This window comes from Candoia aspera, chromosome 1 (assembly GCF_035149785.1).
Source record: "Candoia aspera isolate rCanAsp1 chromosome 1, rCanAsp1.hap2, whole genome shotgun sequence".
Taxonomy (NCBI): Eukaryota; Metazoa; Chordata; class Lepidosauria; order Squamata; family Boidae; genus Candoia; species Candoia aspera.
Window position 1 is genome coordinate 11,631,109 of NC_086153.1, and position 27,049 is coordinate 11,658,157.

Genomic DNA, 27,049 nt, shown 5'->3' on the forward strand with positions numbered 1-27,049 from the left:
TAAGGGATGTGGTCACATGACATTGAGCTTTATGACTGCATCACTTAGCAACAGAAATTCCGATCCCAACTGCCATCCTAACTCAAGGACTACTTGTAATCCAAGTGTGCATACTGGACTGGTTAGGTTTGACACCCCTCCCCACATTCAGGGCAAGCTCCCGTTAGTGTTGGACAAACCAGCAGAGAACTGCTCTCTGCTGATGACAAGGTTATCAGCAGAGAGCAGTTAAAGCTTCCAGATGGCTACCTTAAAAGGAGGTAGAGAGCTGAGAAAGTGAAGGATGTCCCAAACAATAGCCATGTCTCCCTAGAAGAGCTGCAAAAGACAGAAAGCTGAACGAGATAAGTAATTTTACTGGCTCGGCAAATATATTAGGGTCAGAGAATCCAATCCACCATTCACATACACACCTGCACATCCCTAGCATTATGCACATATAGAAGTGAAGTTGCAAAAATGAACATGGTCTGTAAGAACCACAAGAGCAGCCGAAAAGCCATCAAGTCTGCAAAGGGCTTCATAAGGCCATGCAACATTTCAAAGCTCCATGATGTCTTTTGCCGCTTTGATGCAGAACCTGGCTTCAATTCAGAGATCTCATAAATCTGTTTCAGTGGGGTGATTCATCCAAAGTTTTGGTGAATGAAAGCCTCCCGTCAACATTTTACTCAGCCATTTAAGTACTATATTGCTGCTGTTAGTATTATTTTGGCAACCCATTTTCACAAGCCTCTAACTTCCTTAGTATAGCTTGTTGGTACTCAACAGTAGTGCTCAAGGTTTTGTAACTGGACTGTGAATTTAACAGCAGAGTTACTAAACGGATTTCCCTTTGAGATTTTTTTGGAGTTGATGACCCACAAACCATCCCCTTTAATTGTGCTAAAGGACTCGGACTAGTCTTGTGCTAACCTCTCTGTCTACCCATCAGCTTCCAGACGCAGTTGAAGTTGCTCATTTTATTAGCTTGTGCTTTGCATTTAAATATTCTGGCCTGGTAATGTTGCCTTAAAACTCAGGCACCCTGAGTGGCCTGGAGCTGAAGACCCATTCCCTGAATTTGGGAGAGAAAGAACTTAACCTTTGCAAAGGTGGCTTTCTGCCTACCTGAAAACAGGAAGCACACAGCAATTCAGGGAAAAGCAAAAAGGCTTTGTTAAGAGGGATCAAATCCTTTATAGGGTACAGAAACAAATGATACATTCAGTATATGTGATATGTCATAAAGCAAGTAATCAATAAAAGACATTGATTACGTGTGAAAATTGAACAATAGAAAACATTGATTCTAGATAACATTCCACAAAGGGCAAATTTATGAATTACATCAAACCCTCTCCCAGTGGGGTTTGTATCTTTTAAAACTTGCAAGTGTGTTCAAGAACTTTCAGAATATGCTCCTTATTGTTTAGTTGCTGAAAAGGCAAGTTATCACATACCAGAAGAAATGGCCTTGGCCCAGAAGAAAAAATGTTTTCCTGAAGTTAGAAAAGAGGCCTAGACTGCCGTGTTAGAAATGCCAATATCACCTTCCTTAAAAGTAGGCTGACCATATGTCCTGTTTAGAATGGCACAGTCCTGTTTTTTTAACATTTCCAGACTGTCCTGTCATTTTAATATAAATGTCCATTTTGTCCCGTTTTCTTAAAAACCTTACTTAAAAATTTGAAAGTTCCCACGAACCTGTCAGAATGCAGTCTGACTTTGAGTGGAAGGAGGGTTTGCTCAGCAGAAACGGCGGGAAAAAAGCCGCAGAGCTCAACCCAGTGGGGAACCCCAAAAGAAAAAAACAGGATCAGCTGATAGGCGGTGACCAAAGGGCGAGCCGATTGGCTCCTGCCTTGAAATGGCAGGAAGAAAAGAATGTAAAAGCATGGCCAGAGGAGGAATGGCTTGTCAGGGACAACCATTCACTAGACTCTCCAGCCCAGCCCTGCCTCTCGCAAACGAAGGAATCCGAAGATTCCCAGCCCGAGAAAACCATGGAAGTTCCTGCCTGCCGATCCAGCCCATTGCCCAGCCCTGCCCTATTTTGCCATCCCAATTTTCATGAGCACTGATGGTGAGCAGGAGGGGGCCCCTATCCAGGGGGGAAACACATGTGTAGTAGTGAGAATTTGAGCTGTCATTCAAAGAGACACAGAACAGACCCGCCTTGACTTTTGGGGTTTATCTGTATGGGTTTTCTCACGCTTCTTCAGTTTGTTAGGATTTTCTGTCTACTGTAGCAGTAATAAAACACTAGAGACCTATTCCTTGTCTCAGCGTGGTTCCTGACTGTTAGGACATTAGGATACCAATGTCCCATTTTTAACCCCGTCCCGTTTTGCCATCCCAATGTCCCGTTTTTGTCTTGAGGAAATATGGTCAGCCTACTTAAAAGCTAATAATGAAGCCTAAAAATTCCAGGTAACAGTAACAGTTATTTTACAAGAGGATACGTACAGAAATGAGAACATGAAGTCACAGTGAAGGAGGCAGTTACATTATCAACAATAATTATATTTCCCTGTTAAAAATTTCAGCTGATTGAAAAGAAGTCAAGAGCTGATGGAGTAAATGAAGAAATCTATGTCTGTTGCAATATGCATAACAGATCAAGCACCAGGCACATCTCTCTCTGAGGGAATTCCCCGTGATAATGGGTTCAGTGCTTATCCCTCCGTTCCATCTAGAGGGGTTCAGAGTAGCTATCAATAAAACATGAGTTCCATTACTGAAAAGGCTAGCTAAATACCTTTCTCCAGAGAAAGGGGGCACCTAGTCTATAGTTGAACTTGATGGTCTCAACATCTGGGCAAATGGATATGACAGCAGATGTTCCCTTTGTTTCCAGTAGCAGTTAGTTATGCCATGATATTTATCATATTTATGGCTGGTGCTCGATCTATTATGCATATTGCGACAGACATAGATTTCTTCGTTTACTCCAGCAGCTCTTGACTTCTTTTCAATCAGCTGAAATTTTTAATGGGAAATTATAATTATTGTTGATAATGTGACTGCCTCCTTCACTGTTACTTTGTGTTCTCATTTCTGTACGTATCCTCTTGTAAAATAACTGTTACTGTTACCTGGAATCTACCTCACCACAATCAAATGACTCTAGATAGCTTACAAGTTAAAATGCAGAATCAACACAGGACTCAAAGCACAAATAATCAAGGCTGACTGTAGTGTTTATTGATACAGTGAGCACCAGAGGGGATCTCACAGAGAGGATGGATCCCTCCCCTGCAGACAAAAGAAATGCACTGATATGTATACATTACAGAAAAGGAAATGATGTAAGCATACATATTCATATGATGATCCAGGCATACATCATATTCATAAGCAATAAATCTCAAGTTACTTTCTGTCCTACTTACCTACTCTGAAGAAAGCCATTGTCTTAGTGGGAAGAAGGGAGGGAGCAAACTTCTTGAACACAGGGATTCGTGGGTTGCTATAGGAATGTCCTGAAAAATGTTAGCAAAAGCTGCAGAAGCTGGTGTGAGACAGCTCCCAAGGTTGTTGCCACATGTTTCAATTTGGTTTAAACGGGACCATGCATCTGAAAACTTATTTTTCTCACAAAAACATCCATGGTCTGATTAAAGCCTGTCATAGTCACAATCACAACTACATCACGAGCCCCAAACACAACCAGAACTCAAAGGTTTCACTGATGTACTCCTCAGCTTCCAAACATTAGAGGGCAGATTTTGCACAGAAGTGATGTTTGTTAAGATCAGGTGGCCAGTTGAGATCGAACACCCTTACCTTGAAGAACTGCACCAAAATAGAGCAGAAATTACCGGTAACAGTGGAACGTTGGTGAAATTCTATCCCAGGGCCAAAATATTACCATTTGAATCCAATTTATTTTGAGTTTTGCCCATTCTTACATGCCCCCATTAATATTTATAGTCCAGATATTTGTCCCTTCCACTAAGACATACTTTATTTATTTATTTATCTATCAAATTTGTCACCGCCCATCTCCTCCCACCGGAGGGACTCTGGGCGGTTTACAACAAAATACTCAATAAAACAATAAATATATAAAATACATTATAACCTTACATATTATTAATAATGTAGATATAATAATATAGATAAAAATAAAGTCCAGATGGCTGTATCTCATTCAGTCTTCTCGTGGAAGGGGTACTTCAAGGCACTAGCCAACCCCAGGCATGACTCCTCTCCTCCCCACTTTTTTGCAACACTGTGTAAAAAGAACTTCCTTTCTTATAATGTCCCTCATTCCTCTTGATTTGCTATATCCTCTAATAAAGGAATATGGGATTGCCCACCAGTGAACGTGTTGAAATAATACAATGAATTAATCCATGAATAGTATTTCTCAACAACAGTCTTGTGCGTTTTCCAGGGAATGCATGCATTTCTCTGCTCAACCAGATGTTCTTGTTCAGCAAAATTGGAGTTAATTAATGAAAAAGCTGTTTTCCAAGGAAATTTATGGTGGGTTAGTAGTGAATTGTAATAGATGAAATGAATGTCTGACCTATTATGTTTGTGATGAGGATTGCTATAAGCAGTTAGAAAGACAGATAGTAGAAGCAAGAAACACTGTGTTATATTATAATTTCATTTGTTGTTGTTTATTCGTTCAGTCGCTTCCGACTCTTCGTGACTTCATGGACCAGCCCACGCCAGAGCTTCCTGTTGGTCGTCAACACCCCCAGCTCCCCCAGGGACGAGTCCGTCACCTCTAGAATATCATCCATCCACCTTGCCCTTGGTCGGCCCCTCTTCCTTTTGCCTTCCACTCTCCCTACCATCAGCATCTTCTCCAGGGTGTCCTGTCTTCTCATTATGTGGCCAAAGTAGTTCAGTTTTGCCTTGAATACCATTCCCTCAAGTGAGCAGTCTGGCTTTATTTCCTGGAGGATGGACTGGTTTGATGTCTATGTCTATGGATAAGTGTGTGTGTGTGTGTGTGTGTAAATAATGTATCTGAATTAATGTCAGGGTGCAGCCACTGAAACCAATTAACTACACTGTATTCCCCCACTCATTTAAAAGTCATCGAGAAATGCTAACTTATTACCTTTTCCTACTCAAAATTGTATACTGAGTAGGCAAGCCTTTGGTCCAGAGCCAAAACTCTTTCCCTGAACCACGTTGTATAGTCTCCTAACTCCCCTCTAACCATTTTTTAATGTGATTTTCTTCTTTTTCTTTCACCCATGAAAATTATAGTGTAAGTCTGAAATTATGTTTAAAGTGTGAGGGAGATAGACGGTGATAAAAATATGATAGATAGATAGATAGATAGATAGATAGATAGATAGATAGATAGATAGATAGATAGATAGATGTCTCTTTTATTGACTCCTAGTGACTGTATGGACTCGTCCGTATCGTTTTCTTGGGCGACCGTATGAAAGTTGTTATTCATTTTGCCAATCTAATCTACTACCCTGGGATACTACACCCTACTTAGCTTTTCAGGATCAGCCAAAGTTGGTGTGACCTCTGGGTCTTACATTGATAAGAAGTCTAGCAACCATTTCAAAAATAACCAGAATAGGCAGAGCTCCCTGCCTTTACAAAAAAGACTCTTTTACATTGAAATAGCACCCAAACAAACAAACAAACAAACAAACAAACAAACAAACCGAGAGCTTCCCTGGATTAATTTGCCTCTATATAGGCTTCTTATTTGAATTATGACTTTAACCTTCTTCCTAATCAGTGGTATTTTTTGGAGATACTTGTTTTGGGGGATTAAAAATTTCCAGTCCAAGTTGCTATAAGAAAAGTCTGTCAGTTGAGTACAGTAGAGGCTGCCATCTATCTGGGCAAAATAGGATTAATATAGCTTTAGAAAACCAAGACAACCCTTAATAGTCCTCCCCCAAATTCTAGAAAACAAAAAGCCCATACTTATCTGTGTGCATCATACTCATTCACTGTGGCCCTTGGTCTCCAACCAAATATTAACTGTTCCCCTTAACCGCCAAAAGATTTTACCCAGTTGTTTTGTTTGCTATGAATTTGCTGAAGAATACTGTAAATGTAGGAACATTTATAGGAGGTACCATCAAGCTGATTTCAGTGGAAAGAGAAGAGCTGTGTGGAATATGTTTTTCTCCTCCATTCCACTGTGGTGCAGTTTGTAGTTCAATCATTTATTATCTGCCTTGCAGGCTACAAGTTACAGATTCAACCTCTTCTCCATTTAGATGGAAAGACATCTGCCTGAATCTCCAGAGGCCCATTGTCAAGAAGTATTGACAACACCAAGCTAAAGGGACACTGGTTTTCCTTAGTATAAAGTAGCTTGCTTGCTTCCTTCCTCCCTCCCTCCCTCCCTCTTTGTTTGTTTGTTTGTTTATTTATTTATTTCAAATTTCGTCACTGCCTATCTCCCTCGAAGAGGGACTCTGGGCAGTTTACAATAAAACTAAAAATAAATACAGATTAAAATACAATAAAAACAGAACCTCTTAAATATAAATATAAAATCCAAGATGGTGATATTAAAAGTTCTTAATTTAAATTCATGATTCCACGGGGGCTTCTTTAGGGCACTAAACACCCTCATGGTGGATTACCCACCCACCCTGCCCCAAGCAAGATGGCAGAGCCAGGTCTTTACCCTTTTCCTGAAGGCCAGGAGAGAGGGGGCCAGCCTCACCGCTGGGGGAAGAGTGTTCCAAATGGCGGGGACCACAGCAAAGAAGGCTCTCTTCCTGGCCCCACCCATCAACGGTCTCTCATGGACAGGGTCTGTAACTTGCCCTCTCTGCCCGACCGTGTGGGACAGGTCAATGTAATGGAGGTGAGACGGTCCCTCGGGTAACCTGGCTCCATGCCATGTAGGGCTTTAAAGGTGATAACCAACACCTTGAATTGGACCTGGAAGCAAACTGGCATCCAATGCAGCTCGCGCAGCAAAGGCATTATTTGCTCCATCCTTGGGGGACCCAAGACTGCCCATGCGGCTGCATTCTGAACAAGCTGTAGCTTCCAGGTATTCTTCAAGGGTAGCCCCGTGTAGAGCGCATTGCAGTAGTCTATACGGGAGATGATTAGGGCATGAGGGACTGTCCGGAGGGCTTATGTTATTATGTTCCTAACATGAAAAAATTCAGACATTATTATGGTACAGTCTTAAGACTGGATTCACAGTCTCACCCTAATCCTGTTACTGGTGATTCGAAGGGTTTGTGAGTGACAGGCCTCTCTACAGTACCAAAGCAGAAAGAAAACACTGAATCTGTCTTTACAGTTTATTTTTTTTTAAAAAGAGCGAAGAATAGGAATTCACCTCCTCTCTTTCCAGATTAGTCTGTAAGTAAATCCTAACTTTTTGTATTTTATATCATTGTAGTTAAAGGAAAACTCCCACTCCTCTCCAATGGGAGGAGATAGGCGGTGACAAATTTGATAGATAGATAGATAGATAGATAGATAGATAGATAGATAGATAGATAGATAGATAGATAGATGACGGCCTGTCCATTAAACTATACTTTAGTACTATAAAATCTAGAACTGGGATTGATCCCAAGCTGATCCCAAACAACTAGGTGTGCCCAAATGGCAGGGAAGGTTTACTCATGAGGAAGTTGGGTAAAAGGGCAAATCTTATAGCCCTTTTCCCCCACTCCCTGCCCTTTGGAATGCCCACCCCTGTGCTGGGATAATTAGCAAGAAGAGAATTAATGTGTCAGATTCCTCCGATCAAAGGGTTCACAGAACCCCTTATCGGAGCATCTTCCATCACTTCCTTATCAAGGGGTTAGACTCTCTGTCGCCGGATGGGAGTGGGTGTGAAGTTGGAGTGTGAATTATGGCTACAGATTTATGATGGTTCACATCAAGGCCAGTCATTAGAGATACACCAGCAACACACCTGGATGGGAAGGGGGGTGGCATACTTTCTTGGGAAAGGGAGGCAAACAAGGGAATGTAGTTTTAAATGTATGTTTTAGCAGGAATTCTCCATTCACAGCTTTACCTCTGTCCTAGTCATTTCACTTCATTTAACAGTTAAAGGACCCCAGGCTCCTGACTGTCATTGTGTGAATGCTCAAATGGTCTAGTGCTGACATAATGCTTCTATTGGAGAGGAAGGGATTACAGGAGAGTAAATTGGCACACAATGGGGAATACACATTGAAAGGAATGTGCAGGCACTGGCTGTTTGCCTGTGGCTGTCAGCCACAAACCCCTTAGGAGGGAAAAGAAAGCCTTTAGTGTGAAACTGATTAGGGTCTTGTCAATTGCAGGTAGCAGCTGCTAGCTGCTGGAGGGTTCTATCAACTACAGTAATTAAGGTCACAGAGCTCAGCTTGTTAACTTTTTGGTGCTGGGCTGTGGAGGCAAGCAGTTCATGAGGGGATACAGTAGCTTGTTTAGGCAAACTCCCTGCCCTGCAAGGAGGGGGGAAAAAGAACAACAACGACAACAAAAACCCAGGTCAGGCACAGGGCAATGCATACTAACCAACTGTAATGGCAAACAAGTGACTGAGAGAGAGATGCTGCAAAGATCGTAAATACAGGCATTGATTGCAAAATTCCTTTTCCATCGCCATTGTAACTACAAATGGTCACTGTCTGAGGCAGTCTCTAAACAAGGACCTTTTTTTTTTTTGGTGCCTTCAAGTCAGTTTTTGACTTCTGGCGACTGCCCAGACAAGTCCTTGCAGTTTTCTTGGCAAGGTTTTTCCGAAGTGGCTTGCCATTGTCTCCTTCCTAGGGCTGAGAGAGAGTGACTGGCCCAAGGTCACCCAGATGGCTTCATGCCTAAGGTGGGACTAGAACTCACAGTCCCCTGGTTTCTAGCCTGATGCCTCAACCACTATACTAAACTTGCTCCCAAACTACCTGTATTGAAAAAGTGGGTGCTGATCCCAAAAAGTTATAAATTACTGCTGTCAGCCATACTGACAGAGGAATATGGGAGTTGAAGACCATAAGGCAGCAAGAAAGGTTGCTGCAGACAGGTTCTGGATTTTAGAGTTATCAGAATAATGGATGGATCTGTTCCTCTGCATGTTGTTCCATTATGACAGCACTGTCTTAACTGTTTCTTTAACAATATTGGGGTTTTTTTTTGTAATAATATTTCTCGTGCCTAATCCTCCATGGTATGTAATAGCTGGAGACAGAATGAAGTTCATTAGCAATCTTCTTGACATATTATTTTATTTTTTTCTTACTGTTTATGGCCCTTCAATGTCATCTTTCTATTAGAATTTGGAACAATAGCTTAACACACTTAACCCCCTGCTTTTTTTTAAAGTTATGCATTAAACTTTGAACACACAACCTGTTTGAATTCAAAATGCCCCTTTTCAAGCTTGAAATAATCATTCTGAGTGCAAGACAACTGTTTCGCAATTAAAATAGTCTCTTTCAGTCATTTTGGAAGTATAATACTTCCTGAATGATCAAAATAGCTCATTTTGAATTGCATTCAAAGCAACTGTGTCAAGCTCAGAACAGGATGTTTTAAATGTGAAGTGATTTGAATGCAAAATGTTTTGTACATCCCTAAATTTTAAAAAATGGAACAAAAGCTGAAATAAACTCCACAGAATGTGGGACTATTACTTACATGTTTGACTTCAACTGATTGTTTTAGGGCTCTGGGGGGGGAAATATATATATATATATAAGAGAGAGAGAGAGGCTTGGTTTCAGATTCAGATTTCTCTTAATTGGGTTCTTTTCCAAACATAGTAGATTGTTTCACTCAAATTACTTGAATTTTCAGTATGTATATTTTCTATTTTGCTTTAAAATGTTTCTCAGGGTAGATCTGGACAGTTTAAAATATAATAATACATAGTCAGAAGAACATTTGTTGAAACAGCCCTATTCAATACAGCTTCAAAGTGATACGAATTTAGCACAAAATATAATACGAAGGTGGTAAAGTTAAGGGCTAAGGGCTAAAGTTAAAGTAAGGCTGAGCGCTGAAGAACTGATGCTTTCGAACTGTGGTGCTGGAGAAGACTCTTGAGAGTCCCTTGGACTGCAAGGAGGTCAAATCAGTCAATCCCACAGGAGATCAACCCTGACTGTTCATTGGAAGGACAGATACTGAGGCTGAAGCTCAAATACTTTGGCCACCTAATGCAAAGAGAGGACTCACTGGAAAAGACCCTGATGCTGGGAAAGACTGAAGCCAAAAGGAGAAGGGACGGCAGAGGATGAGATGGTTAGATAGCATCACTGATGCAATGAACATGAATCTGAGTAAACTCCAGGAGGGAGTGGGACAGGAAGGCCTGGTGTGCTATGGCCCATGGGGTCACGAAGAGTCGGGCATGACTTAACGACTGAACAACAACAACAACAACAAAATTAAAGTCACATCACAGTGACAAAGAGGATTAAAAAGTGGCTGAAAGGTTAAGAGAATAAAAAATGCAGTGCAATGTCAGATGATCATTGACAAGGTGAGGGGCACCTTTGCCACTTAGGAGCTTGAGATGACCATCCATTTGCTTTGTGGATCATCTAAAGATCCATTGCATCTCTTGAATATTGCGAAATGATTTACTTCTCTGGATATGTATCCCTTTGCAATGCTAAAGCACACCACAGAAATAAATCCTTACATGATCAAGTATATATTTGCATTACTATATAGACTTGATATGGTCTTCGCAGTATGCCCATTGACAAGGGCACCAGGATGAAATGCTGCATTAAAAAGAATCATGATGCATTCATGCATAAGTTCACTTCAAGTCCCCTTCCTCCCCCCACCCCTATTTTATTGTTGCAGATACATTTATAAAACCCAAATTAAAATCTTGGTATTAATCTTAGGGGCCTGACTTAGTGCCTGACTATCTACTGAATGTTTTCCTCTATTATGAACTACCTGGCTAGTAAAAGCTGCTAAACAGACCCTTCTGAAGATGAAGCTATTGTTAGAAGATGGCCTTTCTGGAACATGGCAGAGAGGCCTTCTCCTGCTTCACTTCCAAGCCATGGAATGAAATCCTTCAGAACATGTGTTTGGCCCTTATTTTCTGTCCCTTAAGAAGTGCAGCATCACCTTTGCCAGGTTTTTAATTGCTGAGTTTGCTTTGATTTTAATGTATGCAATTTAAATTTTATTTTGCTTTTATTTTATTGTCTGCCTGCCAGCCTCCTGAAATGCTTGGACTGAGTAGAGAGGTGGGAGAGAAAAAAAAAAAGTTAGGGCTGTGCAGATCTTCAAATGAGTGCTGCACTTTGATGAAGATTTGAGCAAAGCACCCCTTTGAATATGCAGTCCCTGCTCAAAAGTCATTTCCAGTTTTCCAGCAGCATAAAAAGTGATATTGGTTGATTGATGGGGCCCAGACCATGCTCCCTCTGTCCAATTGCACAGGGCAGGCAGAAGCTATTGGAGATATATAGCCAGATCCTGTGCTATAACAGTATAGATGATAGCCTGCACCTTAAATAGCACCCGGAAGCTGACTGGCAACTAGTGCAGTTTGCAGAGCAGTGGTGTTACGTGGGCACACTGTGGCATGCCCATCTCTGCCCGCACCACCACAATTCTGGACCAGCTGCAGCTTCTGAGCAGTCTTCAAGGGTAGCCCCATGTAGAACACATTTTAATACATGAGGTGACTAGAATAGTCAAGGGCTCCAAAGAACAGTCCTTTATGTGAATGGTTACTCAGTCTGATTAAAAGATAACAAATTTATGAAGGGAGAGCAGAAGCTTGATATTGTCCAACAAGAACAAGCATTCGGAAAGTAGACTGAATAGAAATCACATGGTTGTCTACTCACAGTCTTCTCTCTCTCAGTATTTTTTTCTATATAAACTGTAGCATTTTTTCCCCAAACAGAGTCTATCTGAAACAACAAATGCAGAGGTAGGCAAACACAAGGGGTCCATTGGCCAAAATTGGTATTGGGACAGACTCTGCTGTCCACTCACAGAAAATTCTGCGGAAGCTTGCTGCTGCATAAAATGGCTGCCATGATGGGGTGTGACCACTCATAAAACACTAGAGCTCTGGTATCTGGGCTGCAGTGATTCAGACAACTACTGGAGTTAGAGTTTTGGGTAACTCTTTGCTGCTATCTGGTGATCATTTTGGCAACCCCAATCTGGTAGCCCTGAAAGCATCCATTGAGCAGAAGACATACTAGCAAGGTTCTTCCTCATGAGCTTCCTTGGCCTCCCAGCCTACTCTTTTGCTTTTTTCCCAGTTAAATGAAAATGCTTCCAAACAAAGCAGCAGAAAGAGACCTCTGACCATTTTTATTTTCTAATAAAATGAGACCAAGGATCTGTTCTGAATAAAGGTGATGCTAGGGACTTGATGCTTTGATTCACAGTTCCCCTTTATTTCCTTCCTTTTAATTAAACCAATCTTTAAAAACGAAAACCAGCCATGGAGCACCACACTGCCTGTCCCCTAACATTTTCCACATATCAACACCACATTTATGGTGGTGCATAAGTAGCTGGTCTGCTGGAAACTTCCTCCAAAAATATTCACAAGTTGAGCTGGGTCTTTGATCAGTTTAGCTGAATTGCCTGTTTTCTTTATTATCTGCTTCAACAGTTTTAGTCTAATTGGCTTTAGTTTGATTTGCTTTATTTTATTGACTTTTTTCCTGAGCGTTTTTTACCTAATGTGATTTTAATGTGCATTTTGTACTTTGCTGTTGTCTTCTCTTTTATCTGTATTGGAATAAACCTGGAAGAAAATGCATAAACATGTGTGGCTTCTCCTCTTTCCCTGCAAACAAATAACCCTTGGTGCAAATAATGCAGATTTCTTTGGTTAGCAATCCAGGATGGCTGATGAAGCTTCAGAGTCATTGCTCGGAATTCTCCGCTTTCATTTTTTCCTTCTTTTACACCAGTTTCTCTCTCCTCTTCCTTTCTAGGAGATGGTCAAGTTGATTTTGATGAATTCATGACGATCCTTGGGCCAAAACTGGTGTCCTCGGAAGGGCGGGATGGCTTTTTGGGGAATACAATTGACAGCATATTCTGGCAGGTTAGTGGCAAGGTGTTTTAATGTATATTTAAGTCATACTCGGTGGACACATGTGATTGTCTCAAATACTTTTTCTATTTCCATGGACATCCTTGGGAAGGGGGAGGATGTAACATAACACAAACCATGTTATCACTAAATGGCATTACTTTGCATCATTTCTATGATGATGTCATGATTCACATGATGTCATTGTGGTTTCTGTTTCTGTATTACACTGATGTCTATTTCTTCCCTTAACTCAAATGTGCTGGATTATGGTTGAAGGGATGAGGGCATGCCGTGCATGTTGCAGGTTGCTGTTGAGTATGTGCTAGGAGGTGTAAAGTAAATGACAGTCTAGAGTATGAACAGAGCATGTTTACTATAGGATTGTTGTACTTTCCTTACTGTAGTAAAGGTAAAGGTAAAGGTTTCCCTTGACATTAAGTCCAGTCGTGTCCGACTCTAGGGGGAGGTGCTCATCTCCATTTCAAAGCCGAAGAGCCGGCGTTTGTCCATAGACACTTCCTCTGTGGTCATGTGGCCGGCATGACTACACGGAACGCCGTTACCTGCCCGCTGAAGTGCTACCTATTAATCGACTCACACTGGCATGTTTTCGAACTGCTAGGTTGGCAGGAGCTGGGACTAGCAACGGGAGCTCACCCCGTCATGCGGATTCGAACCGCCGACCTTCCGATTGGCAATCTCAGAACCTCAGCGGGTGAAAATGATCCCAGCTTCTCAAAACCTTTCTTCCTCAAAAGAAATTCCTGCTTCTTTCTCATTCACTTCTACTTCGTTCATTTCTATTCTCAGAGTTTTAGCAGAGCATTTTTTTAGCTTACGTATTTGTTGCAAGGTGGTAGAGAGAGTTGGCTGCCCACATGGGTCTGAGAAGGTTCATGGAAGACATTTCTTTTGGATGTGTTCTTGGTTTTAATGAAAACATTACAGATAGTCCTCGACTTACAACCATTCATTTAACAATGGTCTGAAGTTACGACAGCCTCAGAATGGGTGCTTTATGGCCTGTAAAGCACTTCTGAGCATCACAAAACATCACACCACCACCCCCAGCGGTCACATGACTGCATTTTGGGTGCTTGGCAACCAGCTCACATTTATGACAGGTTGCAGCGTCCCGCAGCCCCGTGATCACATTTTGCAATGTTTTTTTGCCGTTTTCTGGGTTAGGGTTAGGGAGCTGGATTTGCTTAATGACTGGCATGATTTGCTTAACAACACATGATTCACTTAACAACCACCATGAAATGTTTGTGAAATTGGGTCCAGTCATGTGGTGACTTGACTTACGACCACAATGACTTATGACGGAAATTCCAGTCCCAATTGTGGTTGTAGGTCAAGGACTATCTGTATGTTAGGGGCAGTTGCAGACTGATAGATAAATGTCCAAGATAGGATACTCACATACCCGCCTTTGTCAATTTTATAATTAAGGTTAAATGTGAGAACTCTATGCCTTCCTTTTGAGAATTTCATCAAAAGTTCTCCTTGGGGTAGGGAATTCTGAAAGCAAAGTTTAGAAAAATGGTTGAAAAGACCAGATTGACTTTTGGAAAGGCACAGCCTTCAGTTGATGCTAGGTGACATAAATCAGATTTCATCAAGGAAATCTCTGTATGACTCATGCTGCATAGAGAGAACATCTTTCAGGAACACCAGTGCTAGTCACGGCAGTGAAAGAAATGGCTTTTGTCTGTCTGTGCATTTAAAGCATCTGGTTTACTGATGTTTTTATTTGTTTTGTTTCTATTGGGGAGGGTTTAAAATGTGCTTGGATTTTGTTCTATGACTTCTGTAGTTATTCATTCTGAATTGCCTAAGAAAAAGGGTGGGTGGGGAGATAAACATAGTGAAGAAATTAGTGTTTTTCAACCTTGGCAACTTTAAGAAGTGTGGACTTCAACTCCCAGAAAGCTGCAAGTCCAGGGCTGCAGAGTTGATTAAAAATCACTCACAGTGCAATTCTGTGTTCTATTGAGTTTTAGTGGGTTTACTCACCGAGGCAAGGAAGAGCAGGGCAGCCTAAAAGGACCCATCATCCACGCCAGAGAGACATTGCTGTTGCTCACTCACCTTCTCTGTGCTGCCACTTTTTCAGCATTGCAGCTTACCCACTGCCCTGGTTGTGTATTCTAGGAAGACACACCGGTTGATTTCTTCTGGAGTAACTCATAGAAGCACACCCCAGGCTGCAATACTCTGCTTATTGTTTTTTGTTTGCTTGTGATTGCTGGGGGGGGAGAATGTCCCCAGAGCGTACTGTAGCAGCTACCAGTTAAGCAGCCCATTACAGGTAGTCCGTGCTTAACTATCACAACCGGGAACAGAATTTAGGTTGCTAAGTGATGCAGTCGTTCAGCGAATCCAGACCTGATTTTATGACCATTTTTGCAGTGGTTGTTCAGTGAATTACACCATTCCCTACTGATTTTATCGAAAGCCAGCTGTGAAGGTAAAAAATGGCAATCACATGACTGTGGAATGCTGCAATCATCGTAAATGCGTGATGGTTGCCAAGTGCCCGAACTGCAATCATGTGTCCCTGGGGACTCTATGATGGTTGTACGTTTGAGGAACAGTCGTTAAGTCGTTTATTTTTTTTAGTGCCATCGTAACTCCAGGCAGTTATTAAGCAAGGACTACCTGTATATTCTATATAGGGGAATAAAACTAAACTAAACTAAACTAAACTAAACTAAACTAAACTAAACTAAACTAAACTAAACTAAACTGCCTTCCTGTTCCAACCCCATCTTGTGGTGAGCCGTTGAACTGCAGGTGTCTGCTTCTCACTGAACTTCAGGTGGCCGCTTCTTGGACAAGGATTAGTATGAAAGATTATCTGTTGCTGCGTATCTTTCTTTGAAATACATTGTCTTCCTGAGTTTTAGTATATTCCATAGTTTGGTCTTGATGTTTGACTTCTTTGTCAACCCCATATCCCACTTTGTCTCTTAGTTTTAGTTTATTCTTCAATGCTGGCTTGTCCTTAGTTTGGGCCATCACAGTCTCCTTTCCCTCCTTCTCTTTAGAAATCATTATGGGAAATGTAGGTCTGCGATAATCCAAGGCCGCTTTTGTGTCATGAAGTTGTGCTCATTCTGCTGGTGTTGCTCTTGCTGTTGAGGTTGCTATTATTTAACCTGCAACTTTTCTTTTCAAGTTGTATGTTGCAGCGGTGTGGTTGCACATCCCTACAGCTACACAATCTGTCGTCCTCCTTTATTTCAGAAATAAATCAAATATGCCAAGCACAAGAGGTAAAAGGCTTCCAATTCTGTAGTGCCCCCAAACATTCACGCAGATGCAAAGCAAGCGTCAACGCTGAGGCAAGCCATAAATAATAACACACACCTGAGGGGCGGGGCGGAATGTTTTTTGAAGGAAATATTAGAGAATGCTGCAGTGTCAACTCATCACTCTATTTGTTACAGCTAAAGAGTTTTGACAGCTACAAATGAGGGGGATAAAGAAGTTCTCTGTCACCTTAGCAAATAATGTGTGAATGTAACAGCCTTGGGGTTAAGCTTCCCTGCACCAGGATGGCTCTAAAAACTGAACTGTCTTAAATGAAGGATTTTATTAGTGAAGTTCATCTATATAGAATATACAGGTACCAAATGCTTCCTTGGAGTTGGATGGTAAGGGACAACAGAGCTGGGTGTTATAAGGACACTGATGCCCCAAGGCTTCAAAGGATCTCCACCATTCTTTTCACATAGATGTTGAACAGAATGGGCAACAAGAAGAAATCTTGTTGGATGCCACAGGTCTGTCACAAAGATTTCATACAGTCTTTCTCTAGCACCACAAGGCCGAACAAGAAGGATGTGCACGACAGTGTCCCCAAGGCCAAAGCCCACTGGAGATCCAGAAAGGTGTTTGTGTTGATGGTACTGGAGACACGCAAGGGTCCAGGAGAACATTCCCCAACTCCAGTTTCCAGGGGGAAAAACAAACAAACCAACCCTTAAAACTATTAAACCTCCTGTCTTGTCTTGAAAGCCTGCCTGAAATGGTCCAGACAATAACATCGAAATCCATCCAAAGACAGTGACTAGCCAAGGTCACCCAGTGAGCTGCACATTCAATGTGCATCTGTTTCCCACCTCTAAATGGTTGGAAACCATGATTAGTTTCAGCAATTATGCTCAAATGACACTCCTTGGGGGCTGCATGTACCTCTAGAGCTGAGGTTGCCCACCTTGAGAACAGAAGTACGGCTCCCACAATCAAAAATGGTCTGGAGGAACCTGCTTGTGCAAGTCTCTGGTGCACCTGTGAAGAGAGAGAGAGAGAGAGATCCCTGAGTCATTTTCTGACTCTGGGGGACGCCACGTCTGCGACATTTTCTTGGCAGCACCAAGAAAAGTGTGTGTCTTCCCTTGTGTTACATCCAAACTATGCAACTGTTGAGAGTTGCATTTGGCCACCCATTTTCATTATGGTTGCAACAACTGTAAAGATGTCCTTTGTTGGCCAAGAGGCTCATGACTGGGCATGAGGTGTCACCCAATAGACCACACTGAGGTGGGAAGGTCCTTTGTTCTCTTTTATTTCTGTGCACAGCAAGAGAGGTCTCCTGCTCAAGTGCAGGAGCCCCGAACCACACACTTGGCTTTTCTTTTATACATCTTCTAGCAAGGAAACAAAGGCAATAAATGTCTTTACTGGCCAATTCTTTTAGCACTTGCGCCGTAACTCTACATGCTATCCCATAATATCCCTTAGCATGTTCTATGTTTCCTAAGACCCCCACCTTAGGGGTGTGTTTTTTACTATGTTAATTAGCCCTAAGGTCACAGCTAGGTCAGCTAGTGGTTTCATGCCTCCCCTCTTTCCCGGTTCAACAGTTCAGCAGTGTGGGAGAACAGGCTGCCTGAGAAATAATCACAGGCATCTGTGCTGCCTCCCTACCTCCCACCTCAAACCTCCTCCCAGCGTCCGGACGGCAGAGCGGCTGATAAGAAGCTTCAGCTTTGTAACAGCTGGGGAGAGAGGAGGGGGAGAGGCCTTGTTAGCAAGCAAGCATTAAGCAATAATTTCCTTAAGGATACCCAGACCCCCACTTTTACCAACTATCTAATTGCTTATTAATGTTGGTCTTGTTTTTAGCTTACAGGTTTTTCTTTAGTACTTTAAACATTGTTAGCTGTCTTGAGAACTTGCTTGACAAAAAAAAAACTACGATATAAAGCAATGAATGCAGGCAAGCAGTCTGTATTTCTCTATTTGCATGGCCATGCCAGAGAATCTCAAAAATACATGATCTAGTTATACTATATCTGTAGGGTATGGTCAAAAAGTCAAGATGGCAGCCACAGTGGTGTGAACAAAGCTCCACCTATTTTTTGTGTGCATCATGTATGTCCGTGGAGCAGGCAAAGCTTATATTGCAGCATCATGGCTACCATCTTGACTTTTTTGACCACATCCTACAGATATCTCTGTTATTTATGGTTAAGGAATCAGATTAGACTGGGATAACTCAGGTTCTAGTTCACTTTTTACCATGGAATTACCTTGCATGACTTTGGATGAGTCATTCTCAGTCAGGATAATCTACCTTACAGGGTTGTTGTGAAAAAAAAAATTGATGAGGGACTGCCCTGTGCACTGCCTTGAGTTCCTGGAGAAAGGGTGGGATGCAAACAAATAAATATTAGTAGTACTAGTGGAAGAAGGACAAGAAAAAGGACAAGCAGTTCAAAAACATTCTGGTCCATACCCCATCCTAACAGATTCCAAGCTGGAATGCGGTAATAAATGGATAATAAATAAAAAGTATATATATAATTTCATCCTTAGTGTGATACCTGATTTTGAAGCAACAAAACAACAAAGCTGCAGACAGAGATAATAAAAACCATTTTAAATGTCTATTTTTTAAAGTACTTTAACCTAGTATTAATGTGTAGATATAAAGACAGATTTGGGACAAATAACTGCTGTATAAATCAATCTGTTTTCTGAGCTCTGACTGTGGATATGTAACATCAACCCCCTTGCTCTCCTGTTTTACAACGTCTTTATGTTTAAGCTAAACCTGCATCTGAGAACTTTCCAAACTGAGTAGAGATGGGCAAACCAGTGGCCACACTTTTATTTTTATATGATTAAAATAAAAATTAAAAAAATATATGACATCAAATGCTGCTTAGCAGTGAAGTGAAGATGCCACTAGAGCAGCCTTTCTCAACCTTTTGATGCTGGAGGAACCCTGGAAATATTTTTCAGGCCTTGGGAACCCCCTGCCCATTCAGGCTCAAATATAGCTGGAAGTTACAAAGTTATTATATTAGTTTCATGGGTAGGCCTGTGTATATGCATTCACAGTGTTTTTAAACTGAAAATAAAGACTGAAACTTACCTCTTTCATGTGCAGTTCCCCAGAATTGAAATAATTTTTTAAATAAATTGTGATCTCCCAGGGAACCCCTAGTGACCTCTCATGGAACTCGAGGGTGCCATGGAACCCTGGTTGAGAAACCCTGGTCTAGGGAGACACTGGGCAGACCATAATATTCTGCCTGTTTCCTCCACCCGATCCCCCACATTCCACCTCTCTCTTTTACTCAATTTCCAGTCTAAAACTAAAACTAAAAACAAAAATGGCACAGAAAATCTTACTCCTTAAACCCAGTGGTTTGCCACTAAATTTCAGCAGTGCTGCCCTGTCTGGCTCTGAAAAACACAAAAAGGAAATTGAGGGGTCTACATGTGGTCCCAGGTTCTGTACCCCTGAGAAAGTGGAGAATGTCAAACCATCTGATGATCCTCTCAAATGAACCCTTTCCATGCAGTTACAAATGTAAGGTACATTTTGCTCCACCCACACCCAGTATTTAGGACAATGGCAGAAACATATCTCTCTCACCAAGCTTTTAACTATTAATTGCTTTTAATGATATTGATTCTGATGTTGATTCTAATATGTTGATTTTATTGCTGTGCTTTATATTTAATTTTATTGTATGTCACCCAAAATGCTTGTAGAATCAGAAAGCTGGAAATAATAATAATAATAATAATAATAATAATAATAATAAACCTGAATTGTTTTGTGGAGTCCTTGGTGCTCTCTGAGCTTGATTGTTTGCTTGCAGACGTTTCATGACCCAGCTAGCTAACATCATCAGAGCGAGTGAGTGTGGGGTTTGCTCCCTGTTTGTATACAGTAGCTTGCCCTGGCAGTGTTGGTGGGGGTGTGGTTTTCTCCTTGTTAGTTCCCTGATTAAGGTATTATCTTCTGCCTGATTGTTTGTTTGGTTTTAATCTCTGCTTATCTGGGTGTTGGTTCCTGGAAAGAATGTGTTCTGGTCTTTTTATTTCCTTCTTAGCTTTTTTTATTGTCTCTTTTGAATGGTATGTAAATGTGGTTTATCTCTATATGTCTGTTGATGGCTGACTTGTTCTGCGAGGTGTTAAAAATAGCGCTTGAGCACAGCTCTCTGAAAGAAAATCAAATACATGTATATCCTTTCCATGTCTCTGTGTTGGACATCACCGACTCCTGAGTAAACCTGAGCTCCCAGTGGACTTAGCACATTGGAGTTTAATTGAATTGCAATTATCATTTAGCAGACAATGCTTTAATTGGATTACCGTTGTCCATATTAGATGCACTTCCACTGACGTGATTTTTGTGTTTCACTGATTTTAAGTGCAGTAAATTGCCTGGAAGGTAAGCAGTAATAACAAAACAAGTTAAAAAAAAACACCAAAATATTCTCCCAAAAAGAATACTTCACAATATCATACATTCCAGATCTCACAGATCAACTTGGTGTTCTTCAGATGCCTTAGACTTCATCACTCATAATCCTCAACCAATATGGCTAGAGAACATGGGGTGTATAGGAAATGAAATACAAACAGGCTGGCCACCAGGTTGTGTCTGGAAAAAGAGTCATGGGAGACCCTGGGATGTATACATCATTGAGTAGGAAAGTCTCATGGAGAACCTTCTGGGTGATGATGTTGTCTTGACCTGGTGTGGAGAGAGGAATGTTAACAACTTTACAAGGCAAACAAAGCAAAGAATGTCTAGAAATTCATTGAGCTTTGTGGCATAGGAAGAGCCTAAATGCCAATTTATTGTGTCAGTAGCAGTGGAGAGTCAAAAAAATATCTTTCAACACAAAGAGCAAGCAGTTTATGACAAGGAGGTTTTGCATCCCTAAACCATTCCAACCCAATTTTCTTTTCTGCAGTTATCAACACCTTGTCCTAGGCTGAGTGAGTTCTGCAGCAGATAGATAAAACAATTTGCTATGAGTAAATTAAGGTTTTGTCCAATCTGGGGATTAAGCTTTCAAAGTGATTTGCAGGGATGGAAGGTGTGAAGTTATGATGTGTTGCCTCTGAAAATGGAAACCGAGGTTTTTGGTTTCCCCTGTGAACAGCTGGCTCACATATATATTGTCATCCGGGTGATTACTCTCAATGTGTAAATAACTCCAATTTAACATAGGATTACATCTGTGTGATCAGAAGGAATATTACACTTAATCCAGGAGTGAACTTTTTCAACCAAGATCAGAAACAAATATAAAAATAAAATTTCTGCATCAGGAAGACATGATCCACCACCCAACTGTGACAAATTAGATCCTAGTTTCGAACATACCACCTACCAGCCAGCTAAAATGGTCTAGACCAGGGTTTTTCAAATGGTTCTGTTAAACCATATGTTCCGTGAGAACCTGATAGAGTTCCATGGAAGACTAAGAAGTTTGAATCCAGCCAATTTTCTATTCTTTGCCTCTTGATCAGGAGTTCTGCAAATAATAATAATAATAATAATAATAATTATTATTATTATTATTATTATAAAATAGTAGGTTCTGCAGTCTGAAAAAATTTGAAAACTTCTAGTCTGGACCTCCACGTCAAGAAGAGACAAACAGCCGGCCAACCAATGCAGCCCATATGGTGGCTATAATATCGCCACTAAAGCAGGTCAGAAGACAAGCAAGTGGCTCCATTGACAGCATGGCAGAATGCGTAAGTCTCAAATTCTGAAACCTGAAAAAATACCTGTATAAGAGAGAAGTTGAAGCAGAGGCAAAAAGTTCTTTATTGCCTAAAAATGGGACTGGGACAAACTGAAAAGAAGATGAAAAGAAGCTGAGTGATGCTCAAGCACCAGGTGTAACATTCCTAAGGCCCATCTAACCATGCATTTTGATCAATCTAATCTAGTGTTCTGTTTTCTACAGTGATTAAGGCAGCCATTTCTGGAAAATCAATGAACAGATGGCTTTCTTCCTAACTCCCTCAGCACATAATATTCAAAGGTACAGATATAGAATTTATGGTCCTCCAGATGTATCACAATTGACATTTTCTGTGTCCATTGGCCATGCTAAATGAAACAAAGATTCTGTCTCCTACATCTGAAGGACCATTGGTTCTCCACCTATCTACATGATCTATGCTATCTCTCATACTATCCATAATATGTTTATGAAGCCATGTGTTATTTAGGGACTGATGGTAAATAGCTTGTATCCCCTTTTCAAGTGGAGCCAAGGAAGCTGTAAGTTATGATTTGTTGTCTGGGTACAGTAATGGATTGCATGTGAATCCATTAAGTGAAGTTTGATCCAGATATACCCAGATTCACCAACACAGCAGCCTCTGAAAGACCTGCAGAGCCCTAGTCATTATATATATATACAGTAGTCTTGGGTCTGGACTGGAAAGTTAAAAAAGCAAAACACATGGATACATCCATGAGGCCACCAGGAGTCAAGCTGAATCTGAAAGACACTGTAATAGAAACACTGGGGAAATTTAAATTCAAAGTCAGTCAGTACACATCAGGCAACAGTCCACAGAGACATTCTACTTGTTAGAGAAAGTTGCAAATTTTGTATCCCAAATTTTGTATGGATGAAGATTTTCCAATTGAATAAAAAATCTGTTAGATAGATGAATGGATTAGTAGCTGAAAGTTCTGATTGGATTTAGATTGCTTCACACATCCCTAACTCCAATTAAATTACTAGTCCAATATTTTATTTCCATCGGTGGCCCAAAACTGCTGGGAAGGGAAAATGTCAAAGTGGGTCCTGTATTATATAATGCCCTGCTTATAGCTTTCTAGCTCTATTCGGTTGGCCACTGATCAGCAAGATGTTGGTCTAAGGCTGAAAGGGTATCTACAGACTCACTTGGGAGTTGAGGTCTATTGAATTCCGTGGGGCTTACTTCTGAGAAGATAAGTGCAATCTTGGTTATTGAAAGAATCACCAGTGTCCTCTTTCTCTAATTCCTAGCATCTAATGTTTGGCAGCTCATTTCTTTTCTGCAAAAATCCCACTGCAATTGATACAATATTCAGAATTAAATTCAGCATTTAAAGGCGGTGGAATGAAACTGCCAACCCCTTGGCTGAATTTTCCAAGGGGTATGTGTGTGTGGTGTGTGTGGAGAATGAATATAAAAGTTGCTATAGAAACATGCCTGTATATCATATTATATCTCTAGAATTACCTTCTCCTCTTCTGAACTAGCAAACTAGCAAACTGTGCCTTGAATAAGAACCAAACATATCTCGAGAACAATTTCACATTTAGGGATTTGTTTGTTAAAAAGCCACAGAGAGGTAGTCACTGAAGAGTGGCATAAATAGTTTCCTTGTTTCTTGGTCAGTTTTGACAAATCCCAAGTTACAGTAGAGGGAGGGAGGAAGGAAGGAGCCTGCTGTAGTAAAAATGTAGAGAGCCACAGAAAATCAGCTAAGTCCACAGAGTAGAAAGCTGAAGACCTTGAAGTGCCTTTCTCAGAAGCCCTCTGGAACTTCCAACCTGAGCCCACCTCCTGCTTTGGGGTAGTAACTTTTCAGGTCCTGCTGCTACCACCTCACTTGCTGGGTTACCTCACCTGGTGTTCTTCCCTAACCCCAGGGTATGAGAGAGACAGGGCTGCCTTTCTGGCAATTAAATAATTACAAAGTGCTATTGTTATTTTAAGAAAATAAAATAATTTCAATAATGCTACTCATGGACATGTAGATTACAGATGTATGACTGTAGGTTTCAGCCCTTCCCTTTTTGGAGATAGACCAACTCATCAGAGCTAAACAAAAGCAACCTTTATTTTACAAGAAAGAAAAATTAAAATATAAAGCCCTGGAAATTACAAAGAACAATGCAGAGTTTCCAGCAGTTCAAAAGATGGTGCTAGTCTACTACAAATGAACATTTTCTCACTGTAAAATGGGAGATGGTGTAATTTAAGTTTACCAACTGGCCCTATGGTTAGGCGGAGCAAGGCAGCTGCCTCAGGTGATAGTTGTTGAAAGGTGAGTAGGGAGTGTTATATGAGATACACAGCCTATCCCTTAAACTACCCTTGCTGTAGATTCAGTTTAGGAGATGGTGAAGCAAAAAATGTCTATATTTAGAGATTTTATTAAAAAAGATTCACAATAAAGGATTTTTAACCCTGGCCCAAGTGTCCAGTCTCATTTGCACTAAGCACCAGTACTATATCTTAAGTTATTCCTAAATTAATCTATACTGCAATGTCTTAATTCCTATTTTTCTACTTATTATCCTTTAGCCTTACAATATACCCCAGTCTGTACTTAGAGCCTATAACTTTATACTACCTTGTATTTCACCTGTGGTTTCTTATGCCATTCTATTTTCTTTCATTCCCAGCCTGCCAACCCTGGCCCAATGTCACTTGCATATTTGATGCTCAGCCTGGTGATAGATGTTCTGGGTGTCTTCTTTTGGCTACTGGTGTGCCAGCCTTCAAAGTAGGCTAGCTCAGGAAACAGATACTGCAAGAGTTCTAGGAATGCTACTTGATTCTTGTAGGGTATGATACCAGCATCTTGTAAGTCTGCAAAAGCTTCTCACTTCTCCATATTATACCAAACAGAACCAAGGTGGGGTTATGTTGAGTTTCTTTCTCACTCTTTCTAGTTTCTCAGGACCAAGTTTGTTTGTTTATTCAATTTATATAGCTGCCCATCTCAACCCAGTGACTCTGGGCAGCCAACAATCATCAATCAACCTTTGGGTCAAGTTTGGCAGAGTGGGAATGAAAAAAGAAAAAAAAGGATGGCATAAGAAACCACAGGTGGAATAGAGGGCAGGATAAAGTTATATAGGCTCTAAATACAGACTGGGGTATATTGTAAGGCTAAAGGATAATAAGTAGAAAAATAGGATTTAAGACATTGTGGTATAGTTGCCCTTTCTGCTCCCTTGACAGGTCATTCCTTCCTTCTCCAAGGTCATTACTACATTCCTTTACATGGTGCCACCCTGGGCCTGCTTCTGTGTCTTCAGCCTACTTCCTGAAGTTGCCAGCATCTTGTACATTTAAGGGAAAGGGGTGATGACTAGAGTCCTGGACTAGGATCCTGGACCATTCCTTGATGGAATGCCAGTGATGACTAGATGACCAGAATCCTGGACCATTCCTTGATGGAATGCCAGTGTTCTGGGCTGTCTTTATATACCAGCACTTGGGCCACTCAGTAGGTGCTTGGCTGATGATTCTGCAGCCCTCTGCTGCACTAGCAATCCTCAGTGAATTTGTCAGGTCTTGACTCATCCTTTCCATCTCCATCACCACATGATCTGTTCCTGTATACAGTATATTTAAAATGAAATGGTGGAGTAGCACTCAAATGTCTTGGGTCAATCACCCACTCTTGTACATTTGCATTCTAATACCTGTGGTTTTAGTGCTTTAAATTGGCTCTAAGTACTGATACTTTTTAGGATACGTTACTGGTGTTTTGTGTTATAAAATATTGGGGAATGAAATAGGTTCAAGGACAGTTAGATTTCAGATTTCCAAAATTGCTTGCTTGTTCATCTGAGCAATCTGTGGGAGAGTAAGAGGAGCATCTTGTAATTTCTTTGCATAGGATAGATCCAATTTGCAACAATTTCCTGATTTAATCTAAGGTTGGGTGCCCATTTGTGTTGAATGCCAACTTCATTCTTTCAGTCATTCCACCCCCCCTTCCCATTTGTCTTCAGATTTTAAACCAAGGACAGAAAACTTTTTTTTCCCAATCAAAAACAACATTATCTTAGTAGTTATCAGTTGACAAAAGCCAAAGCTCAGGATGGTGACACCACTGGCTGTTTTCACCCAACTGGTTTAATGTCTTACCGAATTAACCCATTTTCTGATTGAAACAGTATACTAAACCATGAACTAATTGGTGCATCTAAGCAACATGCTAAGCCTCCAAGAAACCTCATCAAGTTTAACAAACCAAATTTAGCACATTGAGCAATACAACTGCTAGTTCTTTGTGTAACCTGTATGGTGTGTAAATACCATTCTCTTTGTCTTTTTTTTTTCCTTTTTCTCACTTTATCTCCCAAGCAGAAGCTGTAGGGAATGAATACACACATACATATTCATAACTCTGTTCCCCGTCAGAGTATGCAGTGTTATGCAAAGCACAGAACTGGAGTTAAAAGTGGTAAGCAGAGGAAATGAAAAGCAGAAATGGCCTGGAATGTAAGGAATGTGTAGATAGTTTTTACTGGGGGTCTGAGCTGAACTTTTGGGCTGGGTTTTGAGGACCTCATTTGTCCCTGAAGACTCAGGCCATCTTGCCCAGTGAAGAATCCTTGTAAATTCACACACTGAGCTTGCTATTTTGTGCCTCATCATTTTATCATCTCGTCTTAATCTGATAAAGACATTGTCTCAGTGCGGATTTTGGACATAAATGGACGCCCAAGGAATAACACATTTTATTGTGATCGTAAACCAGAGCATAATTTGTATTGAAAGATGGAACAAAACTGTAATTCATTTCTTTTTTATCTAGAAATTAAAACATTCCTTGAAAATTGAGACAGAAATGCCTTGTTTTTAGAACCAGGAAAAAAGAAAGAAAGAGAAATTGGTTGATACCACAATCATTATTTCCAATAAGTTGTAGCATTCATAGCTGGGTCAGATGGAAATATTATTCATTTTGTGCTTTTAAAAAAAAATGATAGGAAGTTGCTCAGCCTTTTATAATTTATAGGCAATCCTGTTAGC

General features: G+C 40.8%; 1 protein-coding gene across 1 annotated transcript in view; it reads left to right on the top strand.

Annotated features, from left to right (window-relative positions):
- CALN1 (calneuron 1) overlaps window positions 1–27,049 on the top strand; it is a 133,408-nt gene that overhangs the window by 70,407 nt on the left and 35,952 nt on the right. Inside the window, exon 3 of the mRNA XM_063297267.1 lies at window positions 12,885–12,997. Coding sequence (XP_063153337.1) covers window positions 12,885–12,997 — 113 coding nt within the window. The remainder of the gene's footprint in view (window positions 1–12,884; window positions 12,998–27,049) is intronic.